This window comes from Coregonus lavaretus (genome assembly GCF_964263955.1).
Source record: "Coregonus lavaretus genome assembly, chromosome: 9".
Taxonomy (NCBI): domain Eukaryota; kingdom Metazoa; phylum Chordata; class Actinopteri; order Salmoniformes; family Salmonidae; genus Coregonus; species Coregonus lavaretus.
In genome coordinates this window covers 23,545,414-23,561,672 of record NC_139996.1, presented here as the reverse complement: position 1 = coordinate 23,561,672, position 16,259 = coordinate 23,545,414, and the positions used below count along the sequence as shown (strand labels likewise).

General features: G+C 44.8%; 1 protein-coding gene across 1 annotated transcript; it reads right to left on the bottom strand.

The window, feature by feature from the left end:
* Positions 1-10,143: 10,143 nt before the first annotated feature.
* LOC311134433 (four-jointed box protein 1-like) lies at positions 10,144-13,043 on the bottom strand. The gene has a single exon (XM_084168113.1). The coding sequence runs from the start codon at positions 12,835-12,837 to the stop codon at positions 11,554-11,556; it is 1,284 nt and encodes a 427-aa protein (XP_084024239.1). The 5' UTR covers positions 12,838-13,043; the 3' UTR covers positions 10,144-11,553.
* Between the last annotated feature and the right edge of the window lie 3,216 nt (positions 13,044-16,259).

Here is a 16,259-nt window from a genome sequence, read left to right as displayed (position 1 = left end):
AGAGAGAGAGAGAGAGAGAGAGAGAGAGAGAGAGAGAGAGAGAGAGAGAGAGAGAGAGAGAGAGAGAGAGAGAGAGAGAGAGAGAGAGAGAGAGAGAGAGAGAGGAACATAGAGAGAGAAACAGAGAGATAATGAAAGGAAAAAAACAAGAGGCTTGCTTGACTTTGAAGTGGCCCTTATCACCTTCCCTCCCTCCTTCCTTCACTCATCATCCCCTCCTCCCCCCTTCTCCCTCCCCGTCCTCAGTGAGTCATAGATCCGTCTCCTCACTGTCAGGATGCCTCTGAAGTTTAGGAATGTCTTCCCTGGATCTGAGGCCCTGTGTACAAAATTATGTACAAAATTATATGAAACCAAATGAGGTCAAATGGAGGGAATTCATCCCGCTAGTAGAGAGTGCCAGGACCACCGCACACGTTGTGAGAGAAAGAGTAAGTGGTGAGACAGATTTAGATTCATTTTCAGTGGCATTGATTTTGTAGGAAGGTGTCTTTGTAGCCAGCCTGCATGATTAGTCCCCCCAATCAATGACTCCACGGAGGATTTCTCACTGGCAATTTTTCCACAGGCCAAACGAGCCTGGGAAATTAGAATGATGAGAGATAGAGAGAGCAAGAGAGAGAGAGAGAGCAGAGAGAGAGAGAGAGAGAGAGAGAGAGAGAGAGAGAGAGAGAGAGAGAGAGAGAGAGAGAGAGAGAGAGAGAGAGAGAGAGAGAGAGAGACAGCGAGAGACAGCGAGAGAGAGAGAGAGAGAGAGAGAGAGGGAGAGAGAGAGAGAGAGAGAGAGAGGTAGGGGGGAGAGGGGAGAGGGGAGAAGGGGGATAGTGAGTGAGAGTGAGAGAACGAGAGAGAGAATGAGAGAGTAAAGAGGAGACGGGAGGGAGAGAGAGACAGTGAGAAAGAGAAGATAAAGAGGGGGAGAGAGAGAGAGAGAGAGACAGAAAATTAGAGGGCGAGATGGAGACAGAGCTTCCCATGAAACACAAAAGAACACCACTTATATTTATTGTCTGCGAGCCAACACGCCTGCATTGTTTGTTTGCTGTAATGGCTGCCCTGCTGTAATTCTCTGGGTGACACTCCCTGTCCCTGTCCCTGTGCCTCTATTTGGACCTTCTGAGTATTCAATTTAGTCAAGAGGAAAAAACCTACACTTTTTTCCCCTCGATTTACACGTGCTACAAAAGTGTCTCTCCACAGAAAAACGTCCATATTTGCCCCTCTCTTGTGTTTGGGTAATGTGAGGGTGTTCGGATGTGAAGTGTTCTGAGTAGGCAGATAGGACCGAGAGCTGAGCCCTGTAATTGTCTCAAACAGTGATTCCTGTGGCTCAGGGTGTGGGAGACCTCAGCCTGGATGTCAGACTTGTGATTTGAGGTGATTCAGAGTCAGGGATCAGGGTTTATTGCAGGTGTGCAAGGTTTGGAATGCATGCAGAGAGAAACCTGATGTTGAGGCTTTACATACAATTGGCTAGTGTCAGAGCTATATACATGTTTGTCCTGTTGTAGAGGTGGAAAGGATGTTATAGATATGTGGAAGTATAATCTTAAAATATACAACACTATTCCCCTCACCTTTATGTTTTATGGTTTGCTCTTTCCCTTTGTGTCAATTTCTCCTTATGTATCTACGTCTTCTTCACTATGTTGTGTTGCTGTGACCAGGGCACCCTTGAGAATGAGACCCTGGTCTCAATGGGTTTACGCTGAATAAATAAAGAAGACATTTAAAAAACTAAACATTTAAAACGATGGCATGTCCCCGCTTGCTGTAAGGCACTGATACTGAAACAGACTCAGCCCATAATGCTTCACTCCTGTCTGTCTATAATAAGCTGATACCCATGGTTCCCTTCCAAACGGTATTGGATCTCAACCTGACTGACTGACTGACTGACTCATCAGTTAAGCAGAGCTTTAATCATTTCAATGTAACACTGCGCCATCACTGGCCCGAGCATGTGTAGGCTACAACAGCCTAGTACGGCACAAAGCCCGATTTACATGGAAATTACCAAATTACCAAGCACAGGCCATCATTCAAAGTGACTGAAAAATAGTAACGACACACACGCCTCTAATATGCTAAAAGCCGTGAGCCAACACTAACATTCAGAAAGGCCATGGAGCTATGAAGGGAGGAGAGGGAAAGTGCTGAATCAGCGATGTGCTGGTATTTTGTCATCAAGTGCCACATATCCCCTTGCCCTTCTCTTTATCGATTCTCTCAGTACTCAGCGGTGATGTGGACAAAGCTCTGATGTCACAGTCAGGGCACACATAACCACGAGTTCCGCCAGTCATACTCAAATGTCGCTGGCATGAACGATGGCTATTTATTTTCCTTGCCTCTGAGCGCCATCCACATCCATGGTCTTATTGTGGATGGCGTGGTTGTGTTTATGTATTTCAAAAGCGTCAGGCATAAGGAGAGTACAGGTTCATAGTGTGTGGAGTTGTGGCTGCAGATGTGCTGCCTGCTGTATTTAGAAAGGTCACAGCCTCCACGGTGTTACGCAAGCGGAACCATATGTCCGTCCAGCTCATTCAGACCGGCCAACATCTAGAATGCTGCATCACTTGCCTTGCACCATGCAAATCCTAAACTCACACTGCACTGCATTAGCATAGAAATATCTTCATTAAGCACAGCCCAGGTGGGTCTGAAGGAGCCTCATTCAAAAGCCAAATGATAGATTATCTCTATGAATGTGATCAGTTATTCTCCCCCCTCAGAAAAATAGTCATTTCCATAAGCATACTAATTCACATTTACATAGAGATTAAGCCTTATGCTAATGACCCAAACTCAGTGTGCTTGGTAGAGGCTGCACCGAGGCTTCAACAAGCTTCACCCAGAAGATTATAGACACCCTTACTGACAGTTGTGGCTGCTTCGCGTGATGTATTGTTATCTCTACCTTCTTGCCTTTGTGCTGTTGTCTATGCCCAATAATGTTTGTACCATGTTTTGTGCTGCTACCATGTTGTGCTGCTGCCATGTTGTGTTGCTACCATGTTGTTGTCATGTGGTGTTGCTACCATGCTGTGTTGTCATGTGTTGCTGCCATGCTATGTTGTTGTCTTAGGTCTCTCTTTATGTAGTGTTGTGGTGTCTCTCTTGTCGTGATGTGTGTTTTGTTCTATATTTGTATTTTTTATTGCCACCCAGCTATTGGCACCAGTGTTAATTTGCTAGCTGTTAGAGACAGATAGAGAGAGATAGAGAAAGAGAGAGAAGGCTACAACCAGCACATAAAGTAAAGATAACCTTCAGATATATCCAAGCTACCTGTCCAATTAAAGCCACATAATGTATTGACTATTATTTGAATAATGTGTAACACCCAGTGCTTAATTTGTAAATCGGGAGGCCCGGAACACATAGTGAGCACGAGAAGGGGGGATTATCGGGGGGCTCTGAGGTACCGGAACACATTGAGAAAAAAAGTATCAAACACAACGTAGCAGCGCAACAGACAGAGTAAACAGCCAAGTAGCCTACTATCTATGCTGGTGAAACGGACAGCACTCTCAAAGGTGCTGATTAATTAAATGCATTTTAGACGTCACTGCATTATGCCCACACACTTTAGTATAGCTGCGGAGCTTACACAAGTCCGAATTACTTATAGCCTAATTTTCTAGACATCAATGTACACCAACATTTTTTGACGACACTGCAGAACACCCGTCATATGCGTATGCACACATATTCAGCTGTGGGGCTTACAAGACCCGAATTTCATTACATCAATGTAGCAATAGAACAAATATCACAATATCGGAATATAACTTCAAATAAAATAAATCAATGTTGGCTACAGCAGAACACACATATGAGAATATACACTATCAGTCAAAAGTTTGGACACACCTACTCATTCAAAGGTTTCTCTTTATTTTTACTATTTTCTACATTGTAGAATAATAGTGACGACATCAAACTATGAAATAACACATATGGAATCATGTAATAAACAAAAAAGTGTTAAACAAATCAAAATATATTTGAGATTTGAGATTCTTCAAATAGCCACCCTTTGCCTTGATGACAGCTTTGCACACTCTTGGCATTCTCTCAACCAGCTTCACCTGGAATGCTTTTCCAACAGTCTTGAAGGAGTTCCCAAATATGCTGAGCACTTGTTGGCTGCTTTTCCTTCACTCTGCGGTCCGAATCATCGCAAACAATCTCAATTGGGTTGAGGTTGGGGGATTGTGGAGGCCAGGTCATCTTATGCAGCTCTCCATCACTCTCCTTCTTGGTAAAATAGCCCTTACACAGCCTGGAGGTGTGTGGGCCATTGTCCTGTTTAAAAACAAATGATAGTCCCACTAAGCCCAAACCAGATGGGATGGCATATTGCTGTAGAATGCTGTGGTAGCCATGCTGGTTAAGTGTGCCTTGAAATCTAAATAAATAACAGACAGTGTCACCAGCAAAGCACCCCCACACCATAACACCTCCTCCTCCATGCTTTACGGTGGGAAATACATCCGTTCACCCACACCGCGTCTCACAAAGCCACGGTAGTTTGAACCAAAAATCTCTGATTTGGACTCCAGACCAAAGGACACATTTCCACCGGTCTAATGTCCATTGCTCATGTTTCTTGGCCCAAGCAGGTCTTTTCTTCTTATTGGTGTCCTTTAGTAGTGGATTCTTTGCAGCAATTCGACCATGAAAGCCTGATTCACACAGTCCCCTCTGAACAGTTGATGTTGAGATGTGTCTGTTACTTGAACTCTGTGAAGCATTTATTTGGGTTGCAATCTGAGGTGCAGTTAATTGCTGATTTCTGAGGTTGGTAACTCTAATGAGCTTATCCTCTGCAGCAGAGGTAACTCTGGGTCTTCCTTTCCTGTGGCGGTCCTCATGAGAGCCAGTTTCATCATAGTGCTTGATGGTTTTTGCGACTGCACTTGAAGAAACTTTCAAAGTTCTTGAAATGTTCTGCATTGACTGACCTTCATGTCTTAAAGTAATTTCTCTTTGCTTATTTGAGCTGTTCTTGCCATAATATGGACTTGGTATTTTACCAAATAGGGCTATCTTCTGTATACCAAACCTACCTTGTCACAAAACAACTGATTGGCTCAAATGCATTAAGAAGGAAAGAAATTCCACAAATTAACTTTTAACAAGGCACACCTGTTAATTGAAATGCCTTCCAGGTGACTACCTCATAAAGCTGGTTGAGAGAATGCCAAGAGTGTGCAAAACTGTCATCAAGGCAAATGGTGGCCATGTTATATGTTATATGACATGTGAGAAAATAGCGGTTTACACATTTTCCATGATACATATCACCACAAAAATCAGTCCATCTTGACTGCATATTTCCTAAGGAAGTTATTCTCATTAGATACCAGTGGAGGCTGCTGAGTGGAGGATGGCTCATAATAATGGCTGGAATGGAGCAAATGGAATGGCGTCAAATTATGTGTTTGATGTATTTGATACCATTCCACCAATTCCGCACCAGCCATTACCACGAGCCCGTCCTCCCCAATTAAGATGCCACCAACCTCCTGTGTTAGACACAATCTCTTTTTCAAGAGAGACCTGGTCCAGGATGATTGAATGAAAGAATGCTCTGGTATTAAATGGAGGGAGGATATAGACTAGTTGTTTCAGCCATGATTGGATAAGGAGATGCTGGGGTACAATGAGAGCAGCAGACCAGTGTGATGGAAGATTACAGGGCGGATGTAATCTTTTCTATAATTGCTGAGTGCAGCAGGCAGGCCAGGCACTGAAAGGATGGACAACAGCTGGAGATCTGTATGAGTGTTCCCCAGTGAATGATTTACTCTGACAGAGCCCTGCACAAACCAATTCCCCCACTCCACTCAACTCCACCATGCAACTGTGTCGAGCCGCACGGCCTTCAGATCTTAGGGAAATCTGCTCTGCTAGAGAATCAAATCAAATCAAATCAAATTTTATTGGCCACATGCGCCGAATACAACAGGTGCAGACATTACAGTGAAATGCTTACTTACAGCCCTTAACCAACAGTGCATTTATTTTTAATAAAAAAAGTAAAATAAAACAACAACAAAAAAGTGTTGAGAAAAAAAGAGCAGAAGTAAAATAAAATAACAGTAGGGAGGCTATATATACAGGGGGGTACCGGTGCAGAGTCAATGTGCGGGGGCACCGGCTAGTTGAGGTAGTTGAAGTAATATGTACATGTGGGTATAGTTAAAGTGACTATGCATAAATAATTAACAGAGTAGCAGCAGCGTAAAAAGATGGGGTGGGGGAGCAGTGCAAATAGTCCGGGTAGCCATGATTAGCTGTTCAGGAGTCTTATGGCTTGGGGGTAGAAGCTGTTGAGAAGTCTTTTGGACCTAGACTTGGCACTCCGGTACCGCTTGCCGTGCGGTAGCAGAGAGAACAGTCTATGACTAGGGTGGCTGGAGTCTTTGACAATTTTGAGGGCCTTCCTCTGACCTCTTTTATACGTTTTTATATTTTAACGCACATTCAGTACACACACACTCTGGCACCATCTGCCTATCTCTCTCCCTCTCTTTCTATTGCTCTCTCTCTCTCTATCTCTCTATCACATACACAATCACACAGAGAAATGTAAAAGCAGAGCCAGCCACTATAGATTAATGCAGTTGTGGGGATATACAGTAGATACGTATAAAAACAGATAACCCTTTGGGATAAAAATTATCATAAACAAATGTCCACCTCTTACACAATTCTCCCTCTACCACTCACGTAATCACATTATATAAACAGCATAACCAAAACTCTATAATTATATGCAACCGTATGTGTTTTGAATTTAAATTCATTTATTAGGAAATTCAATAGGCCTAGCTGCCTCTCCACCTTCCTGCATGCCTTCCTACCTCTGTCTCTGCATGGAGGGTTTAACAGGGTAACCCCCAGGACAATGACCCTGCTCTGACTGAACCAGGCAAAATGCCAGCTCGCCTGCCTGGCTGGCACACCACACAGTCCTCACCATTCCCTTCCTCTAGCCCCCCATTCCCCGTGCCAGCCTGTGCCATCCCAGCTCCTGCTCTCCGCCCCCCCCCCCGCCCCCCCCCACTTACTGCCCCTCAATTACCTTGTCCCCCAGCCTTGGCCGTGCTGCCCAGTCCCAATCTCTACCCTCCTCTAGCCCACCAATCCCCTAATACCCTTGCACCTCTCTAGCTCCCCAACCTTGATCTGTGCCTCCATTCCCTGGCCTCCATCCCCCCAGGTCCCATCTCCCTCCAGCACCCCAGTCTAAGCCCCTTGATTTCCTCTAGTCCTCTCTCCCTCTGGTACCCCAGCATGTGCTCTCCTACCCCACAGTCCGAGCCCCTTGACGTACCCCAGTCCCCTCTCCCTCCAGCCCCCAGTCCGTGTTCTCCAGCCCCTCAATACCCCTGCCATGGCCTGCAACCAGTCAACTGTGACTGAGTGACTCTCCTCTCCCCCTAGTATGCACACAGCTTTATAATGAAGTCACTCACTTACGCACACAGACAGGAAGTGCCATGTACTGTGCAGCCACGAAGGAATGCCAGTTATGTCCGTCCACTGGCCCACGATGTGGACATGGCCACCTCTCTAAAGCGAGCCAGGCTGGATAGTCCCCTGGGATCTGGCAACTGAGGCCCAGTTGTTACTCTGTGCTGTTTTGTTGAGTTGATTTTTGTGGAGGCTATTTACACTGAGTTGACATTCACAACTATGACATCTTTAATGAAGCGAATACAAAACAATATTGTTTAGTAGAAATTGCTTTGTGTTAAGTGAATATAAAACAATGTATACTCTATTTATATATCAAAGTCATGAGTATCCCTGTTTTCAAATGACAACCTGACCTGTTGAAAATAACATTATCTGAACGTGTGCCCTTGATCAAATAGATCATTAAAGAAATAAGTGAAAACCTCACTGCCGACAGCTGAGCTTCAATACACAGCTGTGTCTAACCCGCTCGCGGGATTCTGGGTTGTGTGTGTGTGTGTATGGAGGTCCACCCTTGCCTCCTCAGGTATGTCTGCAGTGTGGGAGTCTCTGGATTGCAGACCAGGGAGAGAGGATCTGTTTTTTTACCTTTACTCTATAAGCTCAGGCCCCATCCAGAGACAAACAACCCTAGCTCCTACCCTCAAAGTACTTCATGTAGATCTGAAAATATTAGATAGTTAGGTATAAGCAATATGGCGGTAGCTTGACCTAGGTTAGGAGGAATGTTTGCCATATTGGATATGGTAGCTACCAATCCAATACTTTCAAATCCAAGTGTAGGATGTAGGGCTAGGGGTTGTTTTTGGATAGGGCCTCAGGACTACAGAGAGCAGAGAGCCTCTGCCTGCTTATAGTACATAGCTGCCTGTGCCTGCCTGGCTCCCTGGCCGCCCTGTGACACTGACAACAAACAGAGCATGAATAGGCCCAGAGGACGGCCATAGAGGCCTGGCCCCTGCGCTCTGCATGGCTAACTAGCTCACACGTCCAGATGGATTGAATAAAAACCACTGCCCTTAGCAGTGGCCAATGAGGAGTTGCCATAATGAGGCCATGTCACATAGGGGGGCTTGGAGAGTTCACTGCCTCAGTGTGGACAGTGGGAGGGTGGTGGGATAGAGGGGAGGGGGCGGTACATTTTGTGAGGTTTGTGGCCAGTTGACACAAGCCAGACATTGAGTAAGAGGGCGAACATCTGATCTGTTAGGAGCAGTTCTGACAAAAGGCTTTGATATCAGCCGCTAGTGTCATATAAACCCAATCCATTAGAAGTGACATGAGCCATAGTAAAAAACAAGAGGGGTTTCTCATGCAAAACATATATATAAAAAAAATAACTATTAAGAAAATAGAACCTTTGTTTTCCATTTAGCTAACCACTATAGACAGATGCTAGGCAGGGACATGGGTAGACGAAGGGAGAGGGGGATAGAGGGAATGAGGGTGGGGTGCAAGTCTTATTTAGGCATGCAGACCTAGGTTTAACATTGGTTTTAATCTCTGGTGTCTGCAGCCTGTCGTAAATTTCCTGGACGGTTGGCCCTTACCTCCCCCACATACTCCTCTGCCTCCCCCTTCCCCAGACCACTGTTAAAATGACCTGCTTTCCCCCTCCACAGCAGTCAGTGCACTTATTGATCTGAAAATCCCTATTACAGGACCAACAAGCAGGAAGGCAGGCAAAAAGGCAGGCACCAGGGAGGCAGCTAGCCCTGCTAAAGCCTCCAGCTCCACCTGCTCAAACCCCAGCCGCGTCTCAGGCCGCTAATCGTTCCCTAATAGGGAGAAACACAGATCGATGGCAGTGACACGCGTAGTGGACACCACGGGTTGTGTTCTCATAGAAGTCAGGATAAGGCACCTCATAGTGCATAAACCCCTCCTCATAGTGCAGCCCCCTCCTCTCCCCTCCCCAACCCTACCTCTGCCTGGAACAGGATGATTAAATGTTATGGAGCGCCCTGCAGCTAGCTATCAACAAAAGGTGTAAAAGGAACCAGAAGAGATTAGGGATAGAGAGAGGGGATGGAGGGATAGAGGCATGAAGGGAGGGCTGGAAACCATTAGCCCTTCAAACATTATCACTGACATCCCTACGATGTGCCTCCAGCATGTCTGGATACAGGAGATCACAGGCACCTGAGAGGCCGCTGTGGAACTAATGAGAAAGAGACTCACTTTAGTTTGTGAAATCAAATAAATGCTGTGCTTCCAAGATGTGGCAGTTTATGTAACAATAACAAAAAAGGGGCCTCAGGTTAGCAGATGGATTTGGTCAGATGCCTTCACCTTGTCTGACAATAAAATGAACCCTTCAAATAAACTAATGAAGACACCATTTGTTTCAAATAAATGCTGTGGCTCCATGATGCAATGGTCGAGGGAACAATAACAAAAAGGCCTCAGGGAAATAGACGGGTTAGGAACAGTGGAGGCTGCTGTGGGGAGGACGGCTCATAATAATGTCTGGAAAGGAGCAAATGGAATGACATCAAACCATGTGTTTGATGTATTTGATACCATTCCACCTATTCCGCTCCAGCCATTACCACGAGCCCGTCCTCCCCAATTAAGGTGCGACCAACCTCCTGTGGTTATGAACAGTGTGGTGAAATCCTTTGTCTTTCAATAAAATGAAACATTTAACAACCCTTTTAATAACTTTTACATGAGGCTGAATTCAAATAGCGAAGTCATCACTAGTAATAGTTTTGTTAATATATTTAACACCAGTAACTGTTAAAATAGCACCACCAAGACAAAGCATTGATATCTGCGCGTTATGATAAAGATAGTTCTAATAGGCCTATGATACATTTCTCTGTTATATGAATCTTCAAGAAAAAAAAAATACTTCAAATGACCATGAACAGCAGAAAATTTCCCAGATTGTGCCTTTAAGCAGAGCTTGGATAAGGGGAGGGGGGTTAGAGCTTTGAGAGACAGCGAGAGAGAGAGAGACAGCGAGAGCGAGAGCGAGAGAGAGAGACACAGCGAGAGAGAGAGAGAGCGAGAGAGCTCAGAGTTCCCTGGTAACAGGCTCTGAGGGCACGGCATTTCAACAGCACAATGGGTGCACTGTAGTGGACAGGGATGGGATGGGGCCCTTTATATAAAAACCCCAGGACTGCACACACGGAACAGGCACATTTTTGACCCACCATTGTACCCCGCTGAAGAAGGATTGAACACGAAACACGTGGTCTGACAACTTAAATTACAATATATTTAACAAAAAGACAGAAAGATTGGAATGTTACAATGCACATTGAATTAGTGAAGTAGATTACAATTGTGAATGTCAAAAACTGGTTAACAGATACAGTATTCACATACTTACAGCATGTACAACAAATATGACTGGGTCATGACATTAAGGCTATAGATACAATCATAAGACAACCAAATACATGAAAATGAGTGTTTGCTTTGACAGTTGATTGTACAGTAGGCTAGAGCTTCTATAAAAGGATGTGACAGGTGACAAATTGTACATCACAAATGCATGTGTCAACAAATACTAAACTATTTAGGACTAACCTATTAAGGCTTGGTTCTTATGATCAAGCAGTCAGTTTCTTATTGAAAATATTAAGCACAATGCACCTTGCCCATAAAGATGATACAAAGTGGTTATTGTTAACCCCCCTGACACCACAATAGCTGATTCCTATTAAGGAACACAATTGTGTATCAAACTGGAGAGATTGAAGGCTGACCATTAAACCTAAATAGGTACAAAGATGCATTGGCTCTCATCACGTTATTATATTGCAGTTATGTTTTGAGGCTGGGTGAAAATAAATTATGGCATATCCTGCACGAAGCTAAAAAAACAACGTCAATATTTTATCCAGACATATAAAGTAGGCAAAACATTGGTTTACACGAGGTAGTTCATTAATATATTCAAAAACCGTTTCAATTGACGCGCGTTAATCTAGTACAGGTGTGTGGTTACTGGGCTAGGTTACTGATTAGCAGCACACGTCATTCTGTGTGGCAGGTGCGAGACACAGAACCATATATCTGAGAGGAATCAGAACTAAATGCTCACAGCTGGTGGTACTCCTCCTTGCAATGCGATATGTGTTTGTATAATCTGTCTATTCGGTTCTGTAATACTCCTGCGTGTTCGTAGGAGAGAAAACCTAATTCCGGAGACAAAGGTTCGCTGTCTCTGTACAGCTCGAGCAGCCGAGTCCTGGTGTCCCTGCGCCGGTGCAGTTCTATCACGCGCTGCGCTGTCCTCTTTCTGAACACAGACACGGAGCCCAAGACGGTGCTGTGGTACTTCTCCCACATATCCAGCACCCGGTATCCGTGTACAAGCCCTGCCTCGTTGTCTATGAAAACCAGGTCACCGCGGGGCGTTCTGAGCAGGTTGTTGGTCTCCCTCTCCATCACGCGCGAGTCCCACTGCAGGCTAAAGAGGTTGCTTACGAGCCTGTCGAAGTTAGCAGACAGGTAGTCCAATATTATCAGGTCGGTCCACTGCATTAGCTCGAGCAGCTCCGCGGTGGTTTTGTTCCCCAGTTCCCCTTGCAGAGGACGCAGCCCCTTGCTCTCCTGGCGCAGCGGCGCAGGTGTGACTACCCCGGTCAGGTTGGCGACCCACTCTGTGAGTGAGACCACGGCCCGCTCACTCCACTGTAAACCGCCTATTCTTCTCCTAACAGAAGCCCATTGTTCACTGTCAACGTTCAACTGGGCAAGGATAAGCGGCGGTAGATTTGTAATTCCTAGCAAATTAGCCAGGTAATAAGTCAGAGTTTCCCCCTGCACCTGTTCCGCGTTTATTCCATAACGCACGCAAGCTTTGGTTCCGTCCGAAAAAGTAGCCAGCTGATTGGATATTCTACCACAGCCTGGCTCCAGTCTGACTATCCGGTGTCCCCGGGCTCTCGCTCTCCATGCTAGGGCATGTTCCTCGCTGAAGCTGGCGGGAAGCTGAGCCTCAAGTCTTTCACTCCAGAAAATACCCTCAAGGAGAGAGCCTAATTTGCCCGGGACCCCCCTCTGTGCTGACCCCTTGTTATCTACATTCATATGGTAATCTCTGCTTCCTAAAGAGCCAATTTGATCCCTAACACCAGTAAGATTGTGGACATCCAGTCTGCCCCCCAAGTGCAGTCTCTGTGCGGCTGGAACAGCTAGCAAAGCCCGGAAAGTTTTAGCGGAGATGTCCGGGGATGGCCCAACGTGAAAGGAGCTCGATAATTGTAGTCCCCGTTTGTCTCTCTCCAGCCGACTCTCCAGCCTGCTCCATACGTAGAATACACAGGCACAAGTGCAGAGAAAGAGCAGTGCAAGTAAGTTCGCCGACACAGCCCTCATGGTTACTGACAGCAGCCCTTCCCTTTGTTGAGCAGAGACGACTTGCACAGCCCCGACGGCAACGAGGTTCGCATCTCTGTTCCCCTTGGGTGAATTAATTCCTTCTCCATCGATAGATGAGTATTTTATTTAACAGTCAATCTTTTTTTCAGCGTATTTGGTTTCCGACAGCGAACGGCGTTCTCTCTGCGTCTCCATCCCTCCGGTCTCCACTGGGTGCTGCTGGTTTAGTTTGATTTGTCTACTAGCTTCGGCTCAGAGATACTAGGCGGGGGCACACGTGACTCGGGTTGGGAGCTGGTAGGCGTATCGTGGGAAGTGGTGGGTCCTATGGAAGCGGTACTTTGGAGAGCTACACATCCAGAGCAAGTGCAACCGCGACGCAACAGGGGCACCCGAAGGTGTAGGCTTCTATCAGAATCAGACCGGCACTTTATTACATTCTTTCAGGTTTGGAAATAAAAAGTAATTCCAATTGTTCATGGAAAACTGTTATATAATTGCGAAAGAGTGCCCCTGAAATCCATGGAGTCTGCTAAACTATCCTAAACCGAAAACATAATGTAGGGTAACATTTAAAGGTCCACTGCAGCCATTTTTATTTCAATATCAAATCATTTCTGGTAACAATTAAGTACTTTACTGTGATTTGTTAAATCAAAATGGTAAAAACAAACAAAAAATAGCTTCTTAGCAAAGAGCAATTTCTCAAGCAAGAATTTTGGTAGGACTGTCTGAGTGGGGAAGGGAAAACTGAAAATGAGCTGTCATTGGCAGAGGTTTGGAGCTCTCTTTCTTATTGGTCTAACTACAGTAATTTATGCAACAATTTCAATGATTTTACTGAGTTACATATAAGGAAATCAGTCAATTGAAATAAATAAATTAGGCCCTAATCTATGGATTTCATATGACTAGGCAGGGTTTCAGCCATGGGTGGGCCTGGGAGATAGGCCCAGCCAATCAGAATGAGTTTTTCCTCACAACAGGGCTTTATTACAGATAGAACTAGTCCTCAGTTTCATCAGCTGTCCAGGTGGCTGGTCTCAGACGATCCCGCAGGTGAAGAAGACTGATGTGGAGGTCCTGGGCTGGCGTGGTTACACGAGGTCTGCGGTTGTGAGGCCTGTTGGACATAATTCTCCAAAACAAGGTGGCTTATGGTAGAGAAATGAACTGTAAGTTCTCTGACAACAGCTCTGGTGGACATTCCTGCAGTCAGCATGCCAATTGCATGCTCCCTCAACTTGAGACATCTGTGGCATTGTGTATTGTGACAAAACTGCACATTTTAGAGTGGCCTTTTATTGTCCCCAGCAGAAGGTGCACCTGTCAAATCAAAACCAATTTTTATTTGTCACATACACGTGTTTAGCAGATGTTATAGCGGGTGTAGCGAAATGCTTGTGCTTCTCGCTCCGACAGTGCAGTAATATCTAACAATTTCACAACATATACCCAATACACACAAAACTAGTAAGGAATGGGATTTGAGAATATATACATATATGGACAAGCAATGACAGAGCGGCATGGACTAAGATACAATAGAATATTATAGAATAGAATGCAGTATATACATATGAGATGAGTAGTGCAAGATATGTAAACATTATTAAAGTGACTAGTGTTCAATTTCTTAAAGTGGCCAGTGATTTCAATAGGCAGCAGCAGCCTCTGTGTAATGATCATGCTGTTTAATCAGCTTCTTGATATGCCACACCTGTCAGGTGGATGGATTATCTTGGCAAAGGAGAAATGCTCACTAACAGGGATGTAAATAACTTTGTGCACAATTTGAGAGGGCTTTTGGTGCGTATTTAAAATTTCTGGGATCTTTTATTTCAGCTCATGAAACATGGGACCAACACTTTTTCATGTTGTGTTTATATTTTTGTTCAGTATATTTAAAACACAGTAAAATCACATTTTTAACTGTGCTGGCCCTTTAACATCTATGCTCTCTTTTAGTTAATTTATGAATATGACCTAAATATTATTTCCTTGCTGTGACCTCAATTAAGTATGCTTCTTGCCTCAAAGCCTCATGCTCTAATTTATCAGAACACGTTTGCTTCTAATATGGCTTTGCAACATTGTGGATTGGAATTAGGCCTATAGGCTACTCATTGCATGCAAACAATTAGGTAAACATTCTGTGTGCAGTCTCTTATAGGCCTTGGCCGGGTTTCCCGATAGCGATGGAACTTAAAGGCGCTACTTGGTCAATCCGAGTTCTGCATTGGCCGTGCAGCATTTACGGTGATATGCAGAAGTCAGGGCATTCCTACTTCTTGTGCTTCGCCGAGCAGCGCAGAGCTGTGGTGAAGAAAGTGAGTTTGTGTTTATACAGGACCTCTCGCCCTCACCTACCGTCAACTAATCATGTCAATGCAGAGCTATAAGGAGCCCTCTGCATTGTTAGAGAATTTGAGAGGCACATGGCAATGCGGTACGGAGCTCAGTTTGGCCTCTGCGTACCTCTAGGGACTCCGCAATTGCGTCACACCGTCCATACGGCTTCTCCGACCACATTTCAGATCAAGCATAAATTGGCTTTTAGGCTTGCGAGTGATTTAAAGATGCATCTTTCCTACAACGGAAGAAGATGTAACATACGTTTCACAAAACACCATGCAGAGAGAACGGTCGCTAAGTCCGTCATTGGAGCATGTGTCGATACTGATAGGATCTAAAGAAAGGGAGCTCAGCTCTTGAATCAGGTTTCTCCATTCAAATATTTCCTTAACATTAGAAGTGTTTCACAATACTGACGACGGATCAGCTCCTAGAGAGATATTACCACCTACGGCTGCAAATATTGAGGTGGCTTGTTCTATGCTTACTAAATAAAAATGCACTAAATCACAGATTGGGCACATCATTGCGCACCTGTTAGGCTAAACATCATGAAATATTTTGAGACAAATTATAAGTAGCAAAATATAACTAAATTGATTGGACAATATAATTGAAATAACCTATAGCTTACTGTTTATTTTTAATGCAGTCATTTTGATTTTCTTTTGGTAACACTTGATTTTAAGGGGTCCTTAAGGGTTTAAGGGGTCCTTATTACAGTGTAATTACGTGTCAAACGACCACCCCTCATCACTGTCAAACGCTCCCTAAAACACTTCAGCGAGCAGGCCTTTCTAATTGACCTGGCCCGGGTATCCTGGATGGATATTGACCTCATTCCGTCAGTAGAGGATGCCTGGTTGTTCTTTAAAAGTGCTTTCCTCTCCATCTTAAATAAGCATGCCCCATTCAAAAAATTCAGAACTAAGAACAGATATAGCCCCTGGTTCACCCCAGACTTGACTGCCCTTGACCAGCACAAAAACATCCTGTGGCGTACTGCATTCGCATCGAACAGCCCCCGCAATATGCAACTTTTCAGGGAAGTCAGGAACCAATAT